At 39.5% G+C, this 25,572-nt stretch overlaps 1 protein-coding gene and 1 long non-coding RNA gene across 2 annotated transcripts in view; one reads left to right on the top strand and one right to left on the bottom strand.

Moving 5' to 3' along the window:
* LOC137627894 (centrosomal protein of 290 kDa-like) overlaps nucleotides 1-12,157 on the top strand; it is a 56,181-nt gene extending 44,024 nt beyond the window's left edge. Inside the window, exons 20-24 of the mRNA XM_068359337.1 lie at nucleotides 2,090-2,189; nucleotides 2,607-2,788; nucleotides 3,262-3,427; nucleotides 8,948-9,158; nucleotides 9,353-12,157. Of these exons, the coding sequence (XP_068215438.1) occupies nucleotides 2,090-2,189; nucleotides 2,607-2,788; nucleotides 3,262-3,427; nucleotides 8,948-9,158; nucleotides 9,353-12,116 (3,423 nt within the window). The 3' untranslated portion in view covers nucleotides 12,117-12,157. The remainder of the gene's footprint in view (nucleotides 1-2,089; nucleotides 2,190-2,606; nucleotides 2,789-3,261; nucleotides 3,428-8,947; nucleotides 9,159-9,352) is intronic.
* Nucleotides 2,057-13,572, bottom strand: LOC137627895 (uncharacterized). Its single transcript, XR_011041241.1, has 4 exons — nucleotides 13,127-13,572; nucleotides 8,608-8,719; nucleotides 2,560-2,773; nucleotides 2,057-2,134 (listed from the first exon to the last, which is right to left on the bottom strand). It is a non-coding gene; the product is annotated as an uncharacterized lncRNA (long non-coding RNA).
* Between the last annotated feature and the right edge of the window lie 12,000 nt (nucleotides 13,573-25,572).

The following is a 25,572-nucleotide window of genomic DNA, read 5'->3' as shown; positions in this document are numbered from 1 at the left end:
CTGTTACCATAGAGTTTGGACAGGGGTCCAACGGCCAGTTAAGGGTGAAGCTTTCTCTTTTCATAATTATTCCTGGTACAATACAGGAGGTGACGTTCTTGGTTGTAGAGCCACTCTCCTCCATCAGGAGAATGTAATGGAGTTCACTCACAGATCGATTCCTATAGAGGTCTGTGAAGCAGACAGCTACCACTGTGTCACTGATTACTAGTAAGTGCTGCTACATGCACTATCGGGTATATAAGGGTAGGGTATACTTTGCTTTTGGAGCCATCCTCCACCTTTTGGAAGAAGTGATGGAACTCGCCCAGTGACTCTTCCGTAGGTTGGAACATGTTCGTTGACACTGGGAGAGCCTTGTGTCTAGTGGTATCCACTTCTGCTAGCTCCCAGGTAGGAACCAAGAGAGAAAGAGACTACAATGGGGGCAGTAAAGAATGTGTCTTTTCAGCAGATCACGGACCTTTTCACCTACCTCTGCTGAAGAAGCTCCTTAGTAGAGTTTGGTGCCCTAATTGTGGGATGGTCCATGTGTGAAGGCAGCTTAGAGCAGTCTTGTCTACCCTGGGACTTGGATCCAATGTGAAGAGTGGTCTTCATCCTCAGGGTGCAGGTGTACACGCTACTCCTAACCTGAATATTCCTATCAAGACTGTCTCTCTTCTTTGCTTCAGGAAGAGAATAGGAGGAGGCTCCTCAATAGTGTGGGTCTCTCCTTCACAGAAGGTAAGTCCAAGCTCCAAGGGAGCTTTGAACAGACTTGCCTACCCCCAGGGCACTGGCACTTACACATTCTGCTAACCTGATGAGGATACCTGGGTATCTTTCCTTCAGGACTTCTTTGCATCAGAAAGTGAATAGTCATTTTTCAGACACTTCTTGATGTCAACCTTTGAGGGATGGGGATTCTGTCTCCTTCATTATCTCGCAGACTACATGACGAAGATTCAGTACCAATTCGGGATCTTCTCAATCCTGTTTCTCACATAACTTAACACGATGGTCAGACATCTCATACTGGTAAGTTACGCGACAACATACCTATCTTGCAGCTGTAAGTAATTTCTCCATCCTCCTGGCAAGGGTGATGTAATGTTGTGGTTCACCTATTGCTCACTCGGTACATCGTGGGTTTCTGAGGGCAGTTAAGATTTTCATGCCTTATATTTTGTTATAAATAGTCAATTTTAGGTTTAAAAATGAGTAAAGTAGTAATCCCACATATAACACCTATGATCGATCATTAACAGTGTGTAATTGAACTTTTTTTTTTTTTTTTTGCAATACAATTAATCAGCAAAATTACTGTGTAAAGAGAGCCTACACCACGAGTGTTACACATAGGTATTTGCAAATGCTGCCGAGGATGGTCATAAAATCTTGAAAACCTTGTTTTTATCTGCCTTGTCACCAAAGTACACATCAAATGAATACTGGGGAAGATTAATTTAAATGATTAAAAAGTGCAAAGAATTAAATTCCAAACCTTTATTATCACAGTACATAAACAAAATTACAATGTAATCAAAGAACCTGCAGTAATTGATCATAGTAAGTGTAAATTGAAAGTGGACTATATTAACTAACCTAGCAAGGAGAATGACACCGCTACACTTGAATCCCTATCATGGCATAAAAAAGGAAACAAAACAGGAGGCTTCAGTTATGACAAGAATCTCTCCTAAAAAGTGTCAAAACAAAAGGCAAATCACCAGTACTTGAATAAAACTAGATAAATGAAAAATCACCTGATCGATGGAATGAATAATGAAACGTACAAAAGCAACTTGAAACGTGTGAGAATTGTGAAAAATATTGGGATCAAACTTTATATCAAAGAATGATGAGTTGTAAGGCATCATAAGTTGGTCAACAAATTGTCGACAGGTACCTGCTGATGCAGCTGTGATTCTGTTGCAAAGGAGGAAATACATGCATACGTAATGAGTGTGGTTTGAACTATAGCATTTAAGATATGTGTAGACCTTCCATGTGTGTGTGTTTTTTTTTTTTTTTTTTTTTGGGGGGGGGGGGGGGTTAGACTGTATTAAAATAATTTGTAAAGAATTTTTCTTGACCTGTTCTCCAGGTTGAAGTTCTGTCCAAACAACTAGCTGCTGTTGAACTGCGGGAACTGAGGGAAAAACAGAAGTGTGAACATTCAACTATTATGTACCAGAACATTAAAAGTAAGAAAGCTTTGTTATTTTCAATTTTTTTTTTTTTAAGTTCAATCTTTTTGGTAAAAATTTTTAATTACAGTATGTACAGTAAATGTTAGGTATGGGAAGATTTTTTTTCAACCACCTGTTGTACTTTACATACAATAAATACGATTAAATTGTATATATTTTTTTGTGCCTTGACTACCATTGTTAGAATAAATCTATATAAACTTCTTACCCTATTTTTTTCTATTATTTTTATGCATCTTATAAAACAGACCTGGTACAAATCTAACTTCCGTTTAAAACCTGCAAATAAACCTTGCTTATACATCACATTTTATATTTACACATACAATTCAGAAGTAATTGGCTTTTTATTGAAGTATCTTACCAAATTGTGAAAACATGGTTTTACTCTTGGTGTTCTCATGTTACAAGGGGAATGTGAAGAACTGCAGCAGCGTGTCACCCAGCTGGAGAGCACGGTTGACAGCACTGCTAAAATGAATCTTGCCTTGCAAACTACTGAAATGGATTTACGACAAAAGTTGCAAGGCATCATAAATGAAGAGGAACATCAGCGTGTCTTGAAAGAGCTTCACCAACTGAAAGAGGAAAAAGTAAGTTTTTTTATTAACTTTAATAAATACCTGGTATATGTTTTGCATATTCCCAAGTACCGCATGTACAGTATACTGTACATATATGGATTAAAAAGGCAATGTAAGTAGAGAAATTAGCTTTGCTCAAGGGTGCTTTGTTAAATTATAATTGTTCCAAAAATATATATAATTTCTTTAATTCATTTCCTTCTTAATTGCCAATATATATATTTTTAATTCATTTCCTTAATTGCCAATATACATATTTTGCAGCTAATTAAGATTACCCATAATGAGGGTTAACTACCCTCAAAATGTTTATGGTACATATTAATGGTGTAGTTCTAAAAATATTTCCAGGGATTTTATCACTTTTTATGAATAAAAAGATTTCCAGTGTGTTGGGTTCTGTAGGATTTTACTAATACTAACTATTATGTAGTGTATGCAGTATTCAACAATTTCATTAAAACAATATTTAAATTTTGCAGGTACAGCTGTCTTCTGACATTCAGAGATTGCAGAATTTGACTGAAGTTGCAGATTTGCAAATGAAGCAGAAACAGTTCATGGAAACCTTGGATAATTTAGAAATGGAGCAACTAAGGCAAAAGGCACATGATTTGGCTGCAACAAGTAATGAACGGACAAAGATTGGTAAGATACTGTAAAACAGAAAATGTTAATATTTCGATAATCATAAGGGGCACCTATTACCTTGGTAGAATAGTAATTAAAATTCTGTTCCATTTCCTAGAATCTCTCTCAGAATTTCAAGCTTATCAGTTTCAGTGATGTTGCCTTATTTTAGTAGATGAGGAAATTCTAATCACATGGCCAGTACTAAACAATCTTTATTCTTATTTGTTCCTACACAAATACAAACCATCATTCTTTACTATAGAAGGATAACAGCAGTTAAAACCAGTAGGGTTTTATTTTTTTAAAGCTCTCTGTAACCTCAATTGCATTTCAGCGGTCAGAGAGTACACTTGTTCCTCTGCTGGAAAAGCAGTTTGTTCCATCACTAACTACAAACCAACGCTATTTAAAGGGGATATTACTTTCCGAAAAGTTGAAAGACATGCCATTAGATTTTTAGCATGGGATAACAACCCCCCTGCTAGTTAGCAGGCCGGTACCCTGCTCACTCACACACCTGGGTTGAGAACCCACTTTCCTTTTGGCTTCGTTGGAAAATGGACATTACCGCTTGTTCCCTTCACCATTGTTGACTTGTTATTACTCTCTAATCTTTTGTTTTGCTTTTCCTTTGCACTGTGCGTGTGTTCTTTTCTTGGCCATCTTCATGCAGACATGAGGGCTGCTCCTTCGAGACCTTTATGCCGTCCACGGATATGGATCCACATCAGTTATGTCCCGCTTGTAGAGGGTGGTGGTCTGATCAGGACAGCACTTTCCTTGAATGCAGAGAGTGGTCTATCTCCTAGTGGGAGAAGTTTGGGAGGCGGCCGGCGTTAGTCTAAAAAATATTCTTCACCTTCGGGGTCTTCCTCAAAGTCGAAGAAAACTAAGGCTTCTTCTTCCACTCCCCGAAGGACCAGTTCAGTAGGTTTTCCCTGGGGAAGTGTCGAACAGAAGTGTAGACAGTTTAACCCTGGGTCCACCTAGGTCTTTGAGGGACGGTGCAGCTTGCTTCCCTTAGCAAAGCGTCTGAGGGAGACCTGTTCTCTTTCTAATGTGTCTCACGCGTGACCGTCCCTTGGCTTGACCGGCTCCTTGAGCTTGGTGCGGAGGGGAAACTATCGTCGTCTTCCTCCAAAGGTGGATCCCTCATCTCTACTGAGTGAGCTTCCATGATCCTGAGGTGTCATCTGTGGTGTCTGCCAACTATTCCCGACCTGCCTCTTCCACTGTTGCTGGAGAGCACTTCCCTCATGCTGAGCCAACTCTTCCTTCAGGGGTAAAGCAAAGTCCGAGGCAAGTCTCTCCTGTGGTGGGCATCTCTCGTCCTAGATTGAGATCCCCCCTGGAGACCCTGTTCGTGAAATCTTCCTGCTGAGCAGTCCTCCCCTGCGGCAGATTGTCACCATCATCAGCGAGCTCATAGAGTTTGTGGTCCTCTTTATTGCCTCAGACACTCTCCTCACCTCTGGCTAAGAGACGTCGTCTCTTTGGCTCTCCTCATTCATGTGCCAGACAATCCCCTTCAGAAGATAGTCAATCACCAGGATATCGTTGCTTGCCCAACCCTCGTCACTAGCTCTCTCCTAGGGAATGTCAGCCTGACGAGTCTCGTCAGCCTCGCTGACAGCCTGCTGGCTCCCGACCCTCGCCTTTCTTATTGGACTCTCCGACCTCTCGCCGCCGAACAGCTGTTCGTGGTTCCCCAGCTGCCATAGGAACGCCAGAAACTTTGACAGTTCGCAGTCCTCCAGCCTCTCGTCACGCACCTGTGACTCGTCAACTACAGGCTGTACTTCATTCTCTGGCTTCTTGCCGACGGCCAACAGTTTGCCGTTCGCCAATTTCCCATCAATTGGCAGCTGCTCGTCATTCTCAGGCCGTTCGTCATTCACCAATGACTTGCTGATCACCTATGAAGAAGCGTTTGGTAATTACCCGGCATTCTACTTCTGCTTGCTGTTCGCCAGCTACATGCTGATCACTGGCAGCTCATCAATCGACAGCTGCTTGTCCTCTCCATCCTTGCATAGTTCTCGTGTGCCTCGCCACTCACCAGTTCCTAACCGTTCTCCAACCAGCCATCGTTTGGTAGTTCATAAGTGGTCGTCAACCAGCCATCGTTTGCCAGGATGTCGTTCAACAGAACAGTGTCGTTCACTGGACGGGAGCCACTATCCTTCACGAGCTTCTTGTCACTCACAGGGGCGACGGCACTCGCTATGCGACTAAGTTTCCTAGAGGTTCTTCCTTGAGCTCTCCGGCCCGCAAGCTCCAATTGTCACGTTCTCCCAGGAGAAAATCTTGCAGGAAGTACGGCTCCCCATGGTCGTCTTTTCCAGAAGACCCTACCATTATGGAACCCAAGGAAAATGGGAGAGGATCCTGGAGCCCAGTCCCAAGGTTGCTTTGCATGGTTTTGTGAGAGGTGTAGCATCTACAGGTACTAGTGGTCACTCCTACCCAGGGACGTTCCCTGGATGCTTCGAGATCTCGGCTATCTCCTCTTGGAGAACTAGGTCGATAACGACTTTGACCACCATCTCCCCATGCGGTCCTTCTCAGCTACAGTTCCAGGCTTCACCTTTAGGTGATCCTTCTCCAGAGCACTTCTACCCCTCAGAGCATGCTCTCAAGGTTGCATGTTTTCCTTGCTCTATCTTTCATCTTAGGAAGAAGATCTTTGAAGTTCCTAGCTTCCTTCATTCTGATCTTCGGGGACCTTCTAGATCCAGCAAGCAACTTCAAGGACTATTTTCATCTGAAAGTCCAGCCATATTTTTGGGTGTCCTCCTCCACATCCGTCCTCTTTGGAGGAGGATCTCTGTCGCCTTTGCCGTCCATCCTGACCTCGCATCTGGTCATCTAGAACTTCTCCGCCTGGATTTTATCTTCTTCCTCCGAGGGTCCCAGGTCCATTGGAAGAGATCTCCTTGGATTAGAAGGAAAGACAATAAAATCTCCTCAGCCTATGGCCGATCAGAGAACAGTTCACCTAATCCCGAACCTGGATCCTGTAGTTATAGAGGGAAAATTTTTAACCCTTCTCCTCTCACTCTGAGAGCTCAGTATCTGTCTGGAAGTCAGACTAGGTTAATATTGGTCAGACCTCCAGCTGCTAGGTATGACCTAATGCATCACAAGTCTTCTTGATCTCTCTCACTAATAGCGTTTAGACATCGCGTCTTTCTTTCACGATGAGAAATGTGAATTTGAGATGATCCTCCCTGCAAAGTCTCTTGTTTCCATAACTAGTGTTCTTTTCTGTTTTCTTCTTCACTTTGTCCTCGTTCACTTCTTTCTAAATCATATAGGTGAGCTTCCTTTAAAGATTCATGAGGTGAAACATATCTACTCCTCTTGCTGGGGTAGGAAGGCAGAACTATATCCAAGGCAGCGAAAAATGGTGCCACAACTCGAAAGGTCACTGGCCCACCCTCCAGTCCCTCCCCCTTTCTCTCTCTCGAACCTCCTCCTCTGATTTATCACCCTTTCTCTGCTTATCCTTTCTAACACTCCCTCCACTAGGATACTAGGATAGATTATCTTGTCCTCCATGTTCCACTGGGACTAGATAGTAAGGGGGATAAGCAACCAGGACACTAAAGGCACCACTGGTGCAATTGCTGCTGGTGGAGACACCTGTGAAGGAAAAGCTTCTCCAACAATGAAATTTATCTCAAAAGACATTGGCACTATTGAGCTGGAACAACTTTTGTTTCAGAAAATGTTGCACTGCTTTCCCTGAGACTCACTGCTGCTATCTGTATTATCATAGCTAGGTACTCCATCCTCTCCTAGATGGCAGTTCACGTGGTGTTCGATCGCACTGTGATGAAGCACTTTTGAGATCAATCTTCTGAAGAGGCAGGTAACAAAGGGGTCACTGAATAAATGATTTTTTATCATCTTCATGATGACATTGCTCGAGTGAGGAAAGAACTCATTAATCGTACAGTCGAAGAGATTGATCATAGTTTCCACTTAACCACTGTTGACCTTCTTCAAACCTATAAGAGAAGGGAAAAAATGCAGCACCTTTCATCCTGACTGACAAACGTGTATGCTCGCTCCCGTAGGAGATTGAGCACCGGTCATTCAACTGTATCTCGTACAAATACACCTTCTTTGGCTGGGTCAGTGCTCAGTACCACACTGCCTCTCATGCGTAGGTAATGATAAGTCAGTTGAAGTCGCATGAGACTTCGGCCGAATAGTCTTTGTGGTTGGTAACTACCACTTCTTTGGTGCAGGAGTCGCATCAGAAGGTTCAGCAGCAGAGTGCGAGGTCAAAGATACAGGAGTGCTGGGGGGGGAGGAGAAAGCATTTTTCCTCTCCCTCACACCAGACTTTGGAGTTCTAGAGAATTTGGAGGGGAGGCAATACCAGCAACGCTTTAGGAAGGTCTAAAGTTCTGTAGGTTAGTAAGTCCTTGCTCTCATTGTCATCATTCGGCACAACATAGGGCCAATTTCTAGGGAGAAGCAAAGGAGTATTGTCTGCACTTAGAGGGAAGCGATAATTTTGCTTTACATGAAGAAAGACTAGAGCACAAGCTGGTGTCTCAATCCTCCTTTGGAACTCCTCCAGAGACCCAGTCCTAGAGGAACTTAGAGGTCACATGTCGTACATGTCGAGAAGCAGGAGAGATGAAGGAGCTAAACAGTTTCTTCAGCAACAACTTAGGCATTGCCACCTCCAAGGCCAAAGAATTTCTCTTTGCTTTCTTCTTCTTCTTGCCGAATGCCACCCACTGCAGAGGCGGCTGTGACCTACACTTGTTCCTAGGGGATGACTGTGAACTAATACCCCACGCAAACAGCATAAATATGAAGATCTATAGTTAGTTTAGACACAAACCCGCAACATTCTTGCCTTGGTTACTGGAGCATACTTGCATTGGTGCATGTGGAGGCTCCATATGTAAATACACACTGGAAAAAAAAGCAAACAATTAAAACATCCAGACAAGGCAACAAAGAAGTATACCTGTATAGCTTATGCGAAGTGGGAGCTTCGCTAACTGTGGGGTGGGGCGGAGCTTACCCTTTTAACTGCCAACAACTACAATCACTAAATTAAAAGTTTGAATGGCCGTTCAGGCTTTGCTGATATACTCCTATTAAAGGACCATGGTTTGTATTTATTTAGGAATAAAGAAATTTAATAAAATTAATGATACTGTATTTACCTGGAAGACATGAAGTTGAATGTTTATTCATCCAAACACCTAATGCTGGATTCTTGAAGATAACCATTTTTCTTCTCAAAAGACTAGGATACAGTATAGGTGGACATATGGACTGGAAGATAAAATTTTTATAATTATGGCCATAATATGTTTGAATAACTTGAAAGAAAAAGTAAATAGTTTTCTGCCATTATTTCAGTATTATTGTTTGTGCTTTAAATCCTTTTTCAATTAGGTGTTTTAGTTTATATCAGAAACAGCAAATTATTACTTACTTTTTAAAGTTATTTTACATTTAAAGCAGAAAAATGCTAATAACTACTATATATCCATTTCACAGGAGAATTACATCAAGATATTATTCTGCTTAAAGTGAAAAATTTTGAGTTGTTATCAGAGTTAGACGAAACTAAAGCCATAAATGAAAAGCAAGGTATGAAGATTATACGGTTGAGCCATCAATTACGGGATCGTGAGAGACTCCTTGAAACGGCAACAGATTCAAGTAGAGGTCGTGCCTTAAGGTTATATGCCATAGTTAAGGATCTAAGGTTTGTTACTTTTAAAGTTTATTTAATTAAATTGTACATTTTTTTAAATGCAAATGTGTTAAGATATTAAACTGATTGACAATAGTTTTATTTAGTACATGTTTGTAGAAAAAAATCAATCTATTTCAAAGTGCAAATCAATTCATTTATAATTATCTATACCAACTTTTAAATGGAATTTTCTTTGTTAACAGGCAACAATATGCAGGTGCTGTACCCCTCTCACAACAGGAACGCCTGGTAGACCTTCTAGAAACAATGAAACAAGACAGAAACAAAATTTTGATTGCCCTTCAAAGTGCTCAACATGATAAAATGGAAGCAAAAGTTGCTCTACGTCAGTTAAAGGTCAAACAAGAAGCTCTTGACGAGCTGAAGAGTGCTCTTACATCTCCAAATGTAACAAAGCAAGTTTCAAGCTGGTGCAGTAAACTTGAAGAGGTAAAACTACGTAATGTTGAATTGGATGAAAAGCTTCAAAGTCTTGAAGAAGAAAAATCTTTGTATGAAGCCCGGATCGAGGGAAAAGACAGACGTCTAGGAGAGCTGCAAGCACAATTGTCCAATATGGAAAAGACTTGGATGGATGAACAGCTGTTATGGGATGAACGTGAAACAGAATTGAGAAAGGCTCTTGAAGAACATGACTCGAGGCACCAGAAAGCAGTACTGGAACTGAAAACACTGGAGCAACAAGACTTTCCAGATCAGTCTCAACCTTTAGCCAAGCAATTGGAGAAAGCCTTAGATACATTAAGGAATAAAAGTGCCCTTTTAGAAAAGCTTGAAAAGGAGGTTGAATTATTGAAAAATGAAGTCCATGATTCAAGGAAAGAACTTAGGGAAAAGGATATTGCTATCATTGCAAGAGACCAGGTCATCAATGAACTTCGTATTAAAGGAAGTAACCTTAAAAGTCAAATGCATTTCACTGATGTAACTAAAGATGGTATTGCAAATGAGGTTACTGTTCCTGAAGATGAAGGCATTGCAGTCATTATTAATGGTTTGAAAGAGAGGCTTCAATTAAGTCAAGAAGCTGTCAGTCATTACCAAGATCTTCTTTCAAAATCCCATACACAGCATCAGAATATAATTTCTAAAAACAAAGATGAATTATTACGTATAGAAAAAGAACGGGAAGAAGCTATGTCGAAAGTTCGTGAGCTTCAGTTACAGTTAAATAACATCCCCACTCGTGACCCTGGAATGTCTGCCATGAGTGAAGCTCAAATTGCTCAGATTCACAATTTAGAAGACACAATTAAAAGACTAGATGCTCAACTTGAAGAAACTAGAAATGGCAAACTAATTGCAGAGGGTAAAGTTGCACAACTTGAACGGGAATTAACTGTCACTCGACGCGAATATTCAGAAGAGAAAGAACACATGGAAGTGTCAAGTCAAGTGCGTTCTCAGCAACACCAAAGAGAGACAGATAGACTCTCTGGAGAAATAAAGAACATTCGAAATGAAAGAGATGACCTTCGCAAAGAGATAACACTTCTAAAAGAGTCTGCTAATCGTACACCTTCTGCTATTCTACGCACACTTGTAGAGAAGTTACGCGATCAATTAATTGAGAAAGAAAAACAGGTTGCAAAACTAAGCTATGCTGTACAAGAAATGAAGGAGAAAGTTTCAAATAGCACTGCCAAAGATGAATTTAAAGAAGATGCAGATATTGATAAGGAAGTGACAGAGTCAATGAGTAGAGTGGTAGAATCTCTTAAAACAGAACTTGAAGTAGTCTCAAAGACAAAAGCCGATTTAGAATCTAAGTTGAAAGAGCAGTCTGATTCATTTACTGCAAAAAATGAGCAGAGTAATGAAGAAATAGAGCATCTGAAACAAGAACTCAAGAACCTTAAAAGTCAGAATTTAAAAACTGAGAAACAAATGCTTCAGCTGAAAAGAAACAATAATAGCACAAAGCAAAAACTTGAGGATTTGGAAGGAAAGTCTCCTGCAGCCATAGTTAGAACAATACAGAGCTTAAAAGAAAAACTTGAGAAAATGGATGCAACTCAGGAAATAGAAGATAGTGAAAACCGCAGAGCGAGAAGCCAAGAACAAATAGTAAGATGGGAGGAGAGGAAGAAATCCAAGGGTATGATAGACAAACTAAAAGCAAGAGTAAAAGAACTGGAAGACTCATTAGAGGTAAATAAGAAAAAATTAGAAACTAGTCAAGAACTATTGAGCAGAGTTGAAAAAGAAAAATTGTCAATACAGTTCAAACTCAACAATATAAACAAAGTGTCCACTGATAAGATGTGTGGAGTATGTCTGAAAGCTCTAAATCCATTAGAATTGGGTAACAGTTCTCTTGTCCAGGAAGAGCCCTCCCCACCCCACACAAGTAGATCCCAAGGGAAAACTTTCAGGCATGTGTATAATAGCCCTTCCCCAGATAGACCTCAAGCTAGAAGGGAGACAATATCAAGAGCTACCAGCCCTGTTATGGTTAAAAAAGTTACAAATGAAATGGATGATGCTGAAATGAAATTTAGAGCACAGCTTAAAAAATCTTTAGAAGATAAACAAAGGCTTGAAACCAAACTTAAAGGTGCAGTGGAGGAGGTAGCAGCTCTTAGGAAAAATCTACAACAGAAAGAGGAAGAAGAAGACAGAAGAATACATGAGTATCGGAGCATGGCATCAAAACGAAGGAGTGGCGCAGCAGTCATTTTGGAATATGAATCTCGAATATTGTCTTTAGAAGAGGAAGTCAGGCAGAAATCTCGGTTACTTGCACATGTAAAACAAGTAGTGCGTGAAGCAGCTGCTAGAGAAGAATCATTATTGAGAGATAAGGAGTCTCTCTTTAAGAGAGTTACTCTTTTAGAAAGTGTATCGGAGGATACTCCTGCAGCGCATTTAATCTATGAACTAAGACGAGCAAAACTCACTGTCACTAGACTTCAACGGCATATTGATGAACTTCAGGGTCGCTAAGTTTTCAAGTGCCAAACTAATTACTGAAGTTGCTCCATTTTTTTTTTCTTTTTTTTTTTTTTAAATAAAGTAACATTCCGTTTCATACTGACCTCGCTTATTTTTATTAGTGTCCCCCCGCAGATTCAAGATAATGAGCAAACTCTTTTCAAGTGCAAATATGGTTTATGCAAAGTTTAGCATGATGTATCTGTATTTCATATATTGCTTTTATGTTGAAACTTAGCCCAATAATGAAAAGAAAACCCTACCTCAAGATACACAGTTTATATACCAGACATGCACAAGTCAAACAGAGTAGACATTCAGTGAGAATTTCAAAAAACTCATTTTCATATCAACACAATTACATATAAAAAAAAAATCAAAGAATGAATGGAATGATGAACTTTGCCCCTAAAATTATCATAATTAACTTTCTTAATCCCCAAGACTAATTGCACATCCAGGGATTTTTACTCCCCTAGCTTAAATGACATTTTACATCCAGAAATTTCCATTAATTTTCTTTTCCTTTACTATTTACATGATTGTAATTATTTTTTAGTTTAAAAATATATGTCACTGGAAAAGTAATTTATTCAGTTATAAGATTTATTTCAACTCTTACGCTAATATTGTAGTTGTAAAAAAGGTCCTGGTCTTGCCTAATTGATAAATTTCTTTGTGCACTGGAAGGATTGAAAGGATTCAGCAACATTAACAAAACTGACATATAGGTATGAAGCCTTTTGAATTAAGTGTAATAAAGTATGAGTATTGTTAGAATTTTTCAGTCCAAAATTATTACATGAAATTCTATAAGGGATCAGGGAAAGAGGAAGTTTTACAGTTGGAGATTCAAACAAGGAAATCTTTAAATGTAATAGTTGAGAAAACATACAAGTGTAAGAATGAATGAATAAAAAATTCTGAAACGCTTAGGAAGAGATTAAGAAATATAGTACAAAATTCAATGTTATACTTCCACAGTATTAATATTACTTTTAATTGCACCAGTCATGACTTACCTGATAGTGATTTCACGTGAGTAGATGGCAGACAAAACTAATTGCACATGTGTAGAGAGCTCTTAAATCTTTTGCTAGAAAGTAGTGCAGATGAAAAACTTTAGTGAATAAGCCTTTGCTATGGAAAACTTGGGTTAAAGAGATTGCTTCTTTTTATAGTTCAGTTGCAAAAATACTGTTATATTTATAGATTACTTTTTGTAATAATCGGCCAACCTCTGTTGTACATGGCGATATCCTCCTGTTTTCAATTACTGCCCATTAAACCTGGGCATTCCTGTGCCAAATGATACTGCCGTCACCAATGGCCCACCTACCACTGCAAATGCACCCTCAGAATATTGTCTATGGATGGTGACTGAAGTCAACACTCATCTATTATTTCATGTAGGTGCGCCAACTGGATTCCATGCAACTGATCCCAAATTTCACCATGGCATAACCTGTCAAGTACTGTACATCTTTCCTTCAATTATGTTAATTTTCCTTCAATGCACGCAGTAATTTTTCATGTTGAATTCATTGCTTATCACGTTGATGAATATGTAAAATACTCTTGTATCATTCCAACATGCAGATCTGAAAGTTAAGAACAATGTTATATACGTTATTTGAAAAATAAGCCTATGTACATTGGTATTACAATAAATCACAAACAAAACTAAAAAAAATTTTCAAATTGTAAAATTTAATATACTAATATTTTAAATTGTAAAATCAAAAATTCTTAGAAACAAGCTAAAGGAGGATATAAGTAAAGGCAATTATTACATTGGAAATGAATAACAAAAAGTTCATTATAAATAAAGGTTGCACATTCAAATCCTACCACATCAAATAAAAAAAAAAAAAAACTTTGGTACTTCAATATGTAATGTAGAAAGCCTTAAACTGAAGAAGGCACTAATAATGTATACATTAAATACCATTATGGAGCATAGTTCTAAATGTAAATTTACTAACGTAATACTGTAGTTAGAAATTCCTGAAAAACAAATTTATATAATAACTGTGCCAAGTTTTTTTTACTGTTTATAATGACTACAGGAATACAAATATACATATAAAATCTTCGATAAAGCTGGGTAGTGTTTTACATGGTATCTGTTTTTCTAATTTGTGATGTGGCTATGCTTTCTTCTTAAAGCAAGCGAGTACATGGAAGTTTATACCAGAAGCTACATTCCGTCCATTGTGTGATATATCTCTAGTCTAATTCATGCCATACTGATTATTACTACTTGCTTTTGCTTTTATTAATAATTTTTGTTTTTTTTATTTGATGTTATTAAGCTGTGTTGCAAAAGAAAAAAAAAGGAAATAAATAAATTTCATTTCATCAAGTTTCTTATTTGTTACCTTCGAATAGTGATTAAGCTTAAACTAAGGTTGGAAATAGAACATAAAATGATTAAAAGACTCTAATTAATCTTTTCGTGCCTATTTTGAGTTACTGAGGTGAATGCGATTAAAGTTATAAACATCATGTTTACTGAAATTCTTGAATTCAAACAATCTAGGCTGAACAAAATTTAGAAATGGTAACAAAATGAATAGTTGTCCCTGTGTATGTCTCTTTCCAGAATCCTGCACAGTATAATACTGTACTAGCATATATATTATTGGATTTTATCATCAAATGAATAATAATACATGATTCTCAGAGGAGATTATCTGAACGAATAGGACTTTACTTTCAAATTTTATAGCCAAAATACAGTACTGAAATAAAGGTAGTTAACACTGAGACAGTTCAAGCTATAATATTCCTACAACTGGTCAAGGTACAAAACTAAAAAAAAAAATTCAAATATCTTTAGAACTTTCAAAGAATGAGTTTATAAAAAGGTAGTAAAAGAGATGAACTATCAAATAAATTTTTGTATTGGTGTGGCTTACAAGAGTTTTTAGGGTGGCTAGATGGTTTATTGTAGGGTTAATTCATGTCACGTTGCAAGTCTTTGAAACAATTAAACAATTAACATGAAGCATTACTGTAATGTATAATCTTGCATCCTAGTAACATTGCCCTTGCAAACAGCTAACAAAAAATAATATACATTTTAGAATAAATTATATCAATAATTTCCAAAGTTCATTGCCCCTTCTGCATCTAATATCTACCTCAAAGAACCTTTTCACTCCTATGCATGAAGAGGAGAGCAGGAGACTCTATCTGTCTCACAGGGATGAGTAGACTAAAAAGGCCTGACCTGGCATCTCCAAGATGCATAGTGAAAGGTAAAATGAGGGATCCCTTTCCATGAAAGGGGTTATCAGTCTGGAATTATAAATTTAGTTACAATGATTAATGGGTTTGTATAAATTCCACTATCCTACCCCTCATTGGGGAGGCTGGGTGAGATACTTCTTTAGATCTAAAGAATGGAGCTCAGTGTAGCTTACCAGCATTAAGTTTGATCTGGTGTGTAATGCTTTCAACCACTTTGCCCCCAAGAGAGTGGGCAGAAAAATGAAGAGGAGCCAGTCAATCTTCCTTTCATTCCCGACTTATACCTATACATTACCATGTTTGAGCTAGGCTGGCTACACAACTACTTGAGATGCCACCTTAGGACAAAGCACAAATGTGTCAAAAGGACTTGCAATTCCAAACTCTAGCCTTCAACACCTGGTCAATTGAAAGATTTCTCTTAAAGGCTAAAATGGGGCCTATAACCCAAAATTGTGAGATTGGGTTTTAGCCGGTACTTTGACCCTCTCAGCATTCAGGCATATGCTATACAGATCATCTCACAAAGCCAGAGAGATAATATGCCTTGACACCTTCCTTGGTCCTGTCAGTGCAACATAAGTTGCTGTCATTCAGGCTCGAGATGTCGGGTCCTCTTCATATAGCACTGAGGAGCCCTCATTGGACAGAAAAGCCTCTCCTCTTGATCACTACCAGACAATTCATTTAGGCAAAGTTTCTGATCAAGGTCATGCACCGACAGGTTCTGGGTTTTGACCACAATGCCAGGCACAAAACTAAGGTAGACTAAGTAAGAGACCGTGTAATTTGCCTAGTCTCTTCACCAATGCAAAAAGCTTGTCTTAAGAGTTAGATCTCTGTCTAATGCTCTTCTAAAATACTCAAACAGGTTATGTACAAAGCTTTGAGGTCCTGGGGTGGGAAAGACTGCTTGAAGCTCTTCATTAGCATAGACAACTCCCATATCAACGAGAGGTTTATATCCTTCAGTTGAAAGACCATGCTTAAGGGTGAGCGGTAGCCTTTGACAGCCGTGACGGAGAAGCGCTTCGCACAGCAAAGGAAGACGAGGAAATCAGCGATCTGTGTTAGAAATACTTGAACAAGAGAAGTATCCCTTCTACGATACCAATTGCAAGATGGCTCACTTTCTTTAGTAGACAGCTGCAGAGGACCACCGTAGGTATCTGGACAACTCATAAGCAGTGCCTCGCAAAAAGCGGAGGAAATGCTGGATAGCATCCAACTGAAATGTTTCAGTGACTTAGTAGATTGGTGGTACCTCTGAAGATGCAACTAACAGAGGAGTATAGACCACTGGGGTAGTACTCTCGAGACCTCAACTAGGAGTGGCCGTCTAGGGGACACAAGGATCCTGATGTAATCAACACCAATTTGATTAGCAGACGAATCAAGCTGCACTGGGGAAAGACTTGCATGTCCTGGAACAAGGGAGCAAAATAAGGGGACCTTCCTGTTAAACCCTAAGGGTGAAGAGACAACTCTGACCCCACAACCTGCCCTTGACTATTGTGTCTATCTCCTGCCCACATGTGCATTCCCTTCATCAGCTCGCAGAGAGGGGCGAGACCGTGTCCCCTTGCTTGTTGACATAAGCCACTTGATGATGTCACTTATCAAAACTACTGAGTGCCTCTTCCAATGTTCTTGGAATGCTTGAAGAGCTACAGAGGTTGCTTGCATTTCCAGGATGTTGATGTAGAGATGCAATTCTTCTCCTGACCACAGTCCTGAGACAACCAGGTCGTTCAGGTGGTTGGCCTACTGCTGCTCCAGTGCACCTGAGAGCAGTTGCATGTCTGGAGGTAGAGAGTTGAGTTGGACTACATTGATGGCGTTTACCTCATTCAACCATCAGGTAAGATTGTCCCAAGCCTCTTGCCCCACTGGAACAGGAACTATAGGGTGATCCCTGTTGGCTGACCATTGTTCTTTCAAACACCACTGAAGAGATCTGGTGAAGGCGCTTGTGAGAAACGAGCTTCTCCAGCAAGGAAAGGTGGCTGAAAAGACTGCCAGCACTGAACTAGGATTTCTGTCATGAATAGAAACAGTCAGACTACCTCCTTATGTTAGTTGATATGATCATCTGATGGAAAGACACACACTGCTGCTGTGTGTATCTATATGCCTAAGTACTGCAAGCTCTACTTGAGTACAATATTTGACTTCTAGTTTATCACACTCCATAGAGTGTGATAAAATGCAAGATGCTGATCTCCATCCTGTAGCATGAGGAGGCAAAGATCAGCCAATATTAAGACATGAACATATGTATCCCTTGCAAGTACAGTAGGCCCAAGCTGGGACAGTACCATAGTGAGCACCTAAGGAAGCAATACAGTCAGCCCTCCCTATTAGCAAAGGTTAAGTAACAGAGACAGGCGCGAAAAGCAAAAATCTAACCTACCAACTCACTGCTTACTGCCAGTATAAGTATTGTGTTAATGAATTTAACACATTTCAGTAAGTGTAGAGTACATGTAAACATGTGTATTATGTACACTGTAAGACTAAGGTACACAAACAAGTCATTGCCGTACTTATACCTACATATAATACGTACAGCACAAATAAAACACTTGTTAATATCTAACAACACTCGCGGATACAGTAGTGTATATTACTGTACAGTAATATGTTTACAGTAGAGTACTATCACTACAGTAGAGCCTAATTAGCTAAGGTAAAACTTGTAAGTAATCACCATTTTCGGCAGGTCGACTAGTGCAATTGAAACTCGCAGTAAATGTAGACTATACCTATATTTCTACTACAGTATAAAGTACAGTATTTCTCATACAGTAATGTACAGTAGCTAATATATTAACAACATTACAGCACTAAACAATGAATTTAATAATATAACAAAAATTGAAATAAGAAATATCAGTACAGAACCACTAACAGTTTACGTACGAAGTTCTACGCACTATATCTAAAACATGATACAACTCTCTGAGCCGTCAACTATTTTGCGCATGGGGTAGCGTATATACAGTACACTGGATATGTATAGGATTTTTACATCTACAATATTCTACACAAAAAGAACAAAAGAGGGAGATGCAAACATGAGAAGAGATAATGCAAGACTGAGGCTGAGCGAGTGAGAGAGGGGGGTACTGTGCAGTGTGGAGAGGGAAAAGTCGCAAAGCATGCCGTTTCCAAAGAAGCGTGGTTGGTTTGAAATCATCAGGCCACGAGAGTCATTAACGCAAAACCGCAAATGTGATTTTTTTATTTAATAGGTTATACGGTTTTCTGTATCGCAAACGATTGACATCACGAAGAAAGAAATGACAGTACATAGTCCGAAGCTCAGTCTTGAACTGGCACTCCTTACCGTAAAAGGAGAAGCGGAGGTACTTCCACATGGACTGATGTACTTTAGCAACCATCCTCCTCTATACCCCTTAAAAGCATAAAATCTCCCCTCTGTGATAGAACTCTGCACTAAACATACCATTTCCATCCTGAACTTACACGCACAAATTTGTTCTGTGGAGAGTGGTTGATGACTGGTCTCAAGCTCCCAGCTGTCTTGTTCACCAGGAAGCGACGCCTATAGAATTCTGGAGGCTCGTCTTGAATGACTTTGAGCACGTTCTTCTCCAATATCCCTCACACCTCTGTCTGCAAGGCCAGAGCTTTATTGATGAGATTGGGAGGCCAGCATTTTCAAATGGGTACTAAGTAACCATTCTGAAGGACACTCAATAACCACAGTTAGTCCCTGTGTCTCTGCCAGGTTGCCCAAAGGCATGGCAGGCATCCCCTTACTCCCAACAGCAGAAGTAGGGGAATGCTTGCATCAGCATTTCCCTCTCACCTCCTTCGACCCCCACAACCCTTCTTATAAGGACCAAGGTGGGGTGGGTCTCACAAGGGCTATGCATGTTGCACAGGCTCTTTCTGGAAGAAATTGCAGGCGATTTCAATTGGGGTCTAGGAACAGACCCAGAAGCACCCGATTCCTCAGGCACGGCAGAACCCGAGGGTTTGGCCACAGCTCCCTTCAAAGGAGTGGGGACCTTAAAGGAGACTGTTCACTGGATCAAGGAGTCCTTCGAAGCAGTCCTTCACCTTTCACCTCCAACTTACATGTGTCTTTTTGGAAGGGGAGACATAGTCGCAAGCACCAATGAGTACTGTACCTAAAGTTAGAACCACCGCTGATCCAACTTGTTTAGAGAATCGAGAGACAAAGATATCACTCCTCTTCAAAACCCAGTTGGCCAACTAGTTTGCTGCCTGGTGTGCCTGGAAGGTCACTGTCCTCTCACCAGACAGCATGGGACTTTTACTTCTCCAAAGACTTCAGGCATTATAACCCTATTGACTTGGCGACATGCATCACTGCACCTGACCAGATGTTAAGCTAAGCGATGGTGGGAGGCCATGGCAGACGATTCTGTGGTCACTGACTCAAGAGGCCGAGAAGGAAGTGCCTTCTGTCTTGCGCACAATAACAGGTAAAACTGAAGAAGAGATGACGTAAAAGCTCTAGTGCATAGAACCTTGTCTGCCTCAAGAGTAAGGTGGAGGAGCATGATCTTTTATGACTGAATGGAAACGAGATATTTTTAGATCCATTGATGTGATTGTTCACGTCATTTAGAGCAAACTCGCCAGATCTGACCAGGGAAGCTTCCAGGATGCCCTCAAGCCTTGAAAGGTCACTAAAGTGCCAATCAATGACCAAAGTTCTCCCCAAAGGCAGAACCAAGGTCTTCGCCCCACCTTGTCCATCTATTGCACTAACGAATAAGTGAATGGACTTCCACAAAGGGATACTCAGACTCAGTGTTGTCCACCTCCGTCAGCACCAGCCAAAGTAGCCGACAAATCCCAAGTATCCTCATGTCCAGCCAGGGGTAGTGGTTGGAGCAGGGTTACTCCAGCATTTCATCTCCCCCTCCCATACTATCACTCTGCCCCAAGGACAGGACCACCAGCATAATAGGGGCTGCAGAAGGCCAACAATAGTGGGACAAGAATCATGCAGGAGTAACTCGTACTCCTCTTCTTGCTAATTGGGGCAGGGGGAGAGCCACAGCTGCATACCATGAGGGAGGGGCATGAATGGTGCCATCCTTTCAACTAATCGCTCTATCTAAGTATTGTGACTTGAGGATAGAGTATAAGTCCAACGGTGAAGTAAAAAGGATGATGGATGGTGCCAGAGCTCCTCCATTAACCAGGGAACAGAAAGTGTATGGGACCGTTCACTCCTGTCCCACTTGGCTACCGGGTAACCCCTGACCATGACACAGCATCACGGCCCCATGTCCCGGCACTGGAAGGTTGAACAAGTTTTCATGGCTCTGGGCCCACAGGGTTTGGGAACCACTCTATTGTACCCCCATCCCACTCAAAAAAGAGGTAGTATTATAAGAAGCCCTTTCCTCTTGACTTAGACAGGTTTTCCATGACTTCAACATCTTCCTCTTCTTTACAAGAGACAGAAGTCAAATAGGAGGATGAAGACGAGGAGTCAGAAGAGGAATAAGAAAACACACATTTTTTCCTCTCTTTAACTTTCACCTTAAGCTCTACAAACATAGGAATCGAGTTTTGAGCGACTAACGACGACAACTTCCCCCCAGGGGAGAAACCACATGGATTACTCAAACAGGAACCACAATAAAAATGAACACTGTTACAGGGGAGGGGGTAGGGACAATGACAAGGGTTCTCGACACTAGACACAGGTGAGGTCACAGGCACCAATGGAGCATGGGTTATGGGCCTTGGAGCCCACGCACAAGGGTTGGGGTGACAGGCAAAGAGGAAAGGGTGGCAACTACAGGGGTATCTAGGTCAGGGTAGAGCCTCCAACTTCCAATAAGGTGTGGTGAACACAACGCTGGGGGATTCCCTCACACCACCAAAACCTAAAAAGCTTGCCGAGGTAGCTCCAAGGGTTTCCTGCTCCTGGTGCACACACACACCAGGGTCAGGGCCAGGGACATACGAGCAGGAGCGGTGGTAACAGACGCACTCGATGAGTGGATGAAAGACTTATTCACCATCTTTTTGGGCAGTGCCAAGATAGACCCTAGAGAAGGTTTAATACTTCTTCCCTTAAAGGCATACGCATGCCACTACAAAGGAGGCCACAACCTACACTTCACACAATAATGGCCCTACAAGATGCACAGAAAGAGTGTGGATCTGCAGCCGGTTTACACATAACCCAGATGCAACATCCACCCTTTCCCTGGCAAGTACGAATCAGTTTCACATTCATAACAATTAACAGCCAGCATTCACTTCCTGAAAAACAATTAAAAATTATGGTAAAGGCGCAACAATACCTCCATCCTCGGAGCTGAAAACAAAAGTGTTGTTAACTATTTTGTTAACAATTTTAACCGTAGTTCCGCTCAGGCTAAAAATATAACCTAAGGTATTTAAACGATGAAAGGGTTGTATACGCGTCAGAACAAATTCTCTAAAAACAACGTGGTTGATGTTGGAATCTCTTACTTAAGGGAGAACTGTTATTCTAAGTTCATTTAGAGTGTATTACGGATACATTCCCAAAGTATTTGTGATTGGGCCCATTGTTAAAGTTAACTTTTATTAAATGAATAGTCCTCAAACAAAAAAGTAAATTTGGGGGAGGGAACAATTGCAGATCTGTGACAGAAAATTTTAGGAAGAAAATTCATTGTAGTTAACCAGGGGTTAGTCGGAGTTTGGTGATGTCTACAGAAATTCAAAATGCACTTGAGAGATTATGCTCCTCATGCCTACCTTTGAATAACTCCACTAGAGTCAACCAAAACCTTGGGATATATGGATACTGTACTTAAGTCGAAGTTTAAGATATAGTAGTTACAAAAACTGGGGTTTACCTCTAAAGAACATTAACAATAACTATCAAATAATGAATTAGCCTAGAAATCAGATTAGCAAAGAAAACAATGACAGACCATTAATACAATGATTTTCCCCCCATGTCTTTTTATTAACTTAATTCATCTACTCATAAATTTGGGTCAAATGGCCCAGCACCAAAGCCAGGAATCCAAAAATAAAACTTGGCTTCCTACCATAGAACAGGTCCCCCGATAGATGTTTATTAAAAAGGAAGAAAAACAAAAATTAATGGTTTGCACCAACATGCTACTAAATCGCACAAAATATTTAGTCGGACATCTATAAGCTCTACGCGTTTGGGGGAGAAATTATATAAATTTTAACAGCTGTGCCCTCACTGGTAAACATCATAATCTCTCATTAATCTCCAAGCTAACCTTACCCTAGATACATTGCCATTACAAATTAGAGGTCATAGGCTACACTTACCGTACTCAAATTGACCAAGGATGCAATGTTAGCCTATTATTCATAAAATATCTAAGTACAGTACAGTATCTCTGAATAATACATGGGAAAAGGGATAGAGTACTGTAATAAATTAGTCAGTTTCCTAATTGCATTAAAACTGTGTAGCACAACTAAATTTTATGTACGAACATAGTTTTGTGGAAAGGTACTGATCAGAGACATTCCGATCAGGCAACCGACCACCTTAATGTAGGGATTACGGTGGGGAAAAGGAATACTGACAAGACGCTTAAAACGTGGGACTTAAAATCCTGTTTCTTATGCACAGACAAACTTGTTTGCCGATGTGTTTTAGCTGTAAGGAATTATGTTGTAGCCTACGGTACTGCCACCTAACCCAACTTGTTTGCCTTGTCCTTCCTTAAGGAAGGGTATGGCATCTTAGGCTATGTCCTACGATTGTGGCTTATGTTAAAATCAAATAAATCACTGAGATTTATGAAATTTGAACCTTAATTTTTAAATATGAATAAACAATAATGCCAAGATATTTTCCAAACCAAAAACCTGTGTTCCACCTGGGTGTCCCTCATCACCGTAGGATATATTAGCGTATGTTATTAACTACTTATTTGCGAAGGATATGAGGGTAATTTTCGAAATGGAAAAAAAAATATTCTATAAATATCCCCATTTATTATTAGTAAAGCTTGCTCTGTTTTTACTATATTATCATACGTTTTTAATACTACATTTCCCCCATGACAAATAATACTATGTTGCATTAAACTAGGCCTAGGCCTAGTATGTTGGCAAGCATAGGGGGTAAATTATTAAAATGGAAAAATTCAGCAATAATTATTAACTTACCATGATTTTTCTCAATAGTACATTGTTCCCCAACATTTCAGCGTTCCATTGTAATATATTCAATGATGTGCCAGCGAAAATTGGTGTAAAACTAGGAAAAAACAGCAGAACACTATAGATTGCGTACCGGCCATTGAACGTTTGTAACAGAAATAATTTAATAAAACAAAAACAAAACAAAAACATGGATGATGGAGCTTTCATGGAGAACGATTCCTTGTGGAAAACCGTATATAAAAAACACAAGAAGAAAGGTTTTTATATAAAAGTTTTAAAATGATCGATATGGTATTAATAATATTTTTTGTTCATTCAAATTGAAATGCATACATGTTACTATCATCATCAGTCATTATGATGATGATCCAGTGTTGTCAGATATGGGGATTTATCCCTAGATTTGGGGATTTTGGGCGTCTGATGGGGATATTACGTACAAATTTCTATGAAGAAGAAACAAAGATGAGTAAACCTTTACATTGTTGCAATTAGTTTGCTGGCCCTTACATGAAGTATAGTTAGCAATTTCTATTTAAGTAAAGCCTAAAGGATCAGAAAAAAGTATTTTTGTGGAAATGGGGATTTTTTGGGTTTTGGGATTTTTTGTGGAAATTGGGATTTTTGGGTAGTTTTGGGGATTTTTAAACTAACCTATCTAGCAACACTGGTCGTATTTGTCCACTGCAGGACAGAGGTCTCAGACTTGTCCCTCCACTTGCGTCTGTTTATTATTATTATTATTATTATTATTATTGTCTGTACTCGCAAATTGTCTTACTCTGTCAATCCATAGTCTTCCTTTCCTTATCACGCGTTTTTGCAATTTCTATGGTCCCATTCTGTTGTTCGTAATACCCATCTATTATCTGCCCTTCTCATGTCCTTTACTCTAGGTAACATTACGTTAATGTAGAGGATGTGAGATATGCAGGCGAGATGTGTAGATAATAAATACTTTAAAGTATTAATCTACACATTTGTTAATGATGAAAATTTCACATAATGACGGCCACATAGTGACAAGATTATCAAATCGAAATTATTGATGCATTACTTATATGTATTAGGTAAATTAATTATCAAAATGGCCTTCAAAATACAGTGAATTTCGCACTTGAGGCTATAGAATATTTAAGCAAATATTAAAAACGTAATGTTACAAATACCGATGAAATTTTTATGAATCAATAAGTGAAAACGAAAAAAAAATGAAAGTTCGCCTTAGAAAATTTTGTATCGCAAAACTTTTAGGAATTAAAATCAATACATATAAAAAAGGAAGAACAAATAAAAAAATGCATTAATGCTTGTGATTTTTTTCTCATATATTCTTTATGCAACAGATTATTAATTCCATGTATGTGGAGGGAAACCTGTTTGAAAAACTTTGCTCTGAAATAAGACGATCTGATGTCAAATTTCCTGTTGATATTAGTTTTTTTTTTGTTAAATATTCGAATATTTAAGATGAATTAGCTTAAAGATCACGAAAAAAATCAATAGTGTTTGGCAAGACAACGTAGCTTTATGTACTTTCTCCTCATAGTTAAAATTTCAAATTATAATAGTTACTAATTCGAATAAATATTCAGAGTTTAGACAAATTTACTTATATCTCTCATAGAGAGAGAGAGAGAGAGAGAGAGAGAGAGAGAGAGAGAGAGAGAGAGAGAGAGAGAGAGAGAGAGAGAGAGAGAGAGAGAGAGATGCATAGGCCAGGCTTATTTTAGTACTCTCTGTATGCCCTATTAATTCTTGACCATGAAACACACACACATACAAAGGACCCAATAACTCTCTGGAGGTAGTATCTCAACGGGTGGCTGGTGCCTTGGGCAACCTATTATAGGTGCAATTGTTGAAGCATGTATCAAAATAGCATTTTATTGTGAAAGGCATTAATAATCACGATGCTAGGGTGATACAAAGCTAATACCAAATGTAAATTTGGTTATTATTCACACGTAGAGAACATTTTTCTATACACGAGTGGAACTGTGGTCAGAGGGCTGGACGTCAGATCAGAAATTGGTTATGAATT

The sequence above is a fragment of the Palaemon carinicauda genome, chromosome 35 (assembly GCF_036898095.1).
Source record: "Palaemon carinicauda isolate YSFRI2023 chromosome 35, ASM3689809v2, whole genome shotgun sequence".
NCBI lineage: Eukaryota > Metazoa > Arthropoda > Malacostraca > Decapoda > Palaemonidae > Palaemon > Palaemon carinicauda.
The sequence above is the reverse complement of the archived record's forward strand: the minus strand, read 5'-3'. Positions and strand labels throughout refer to the sequence as shown.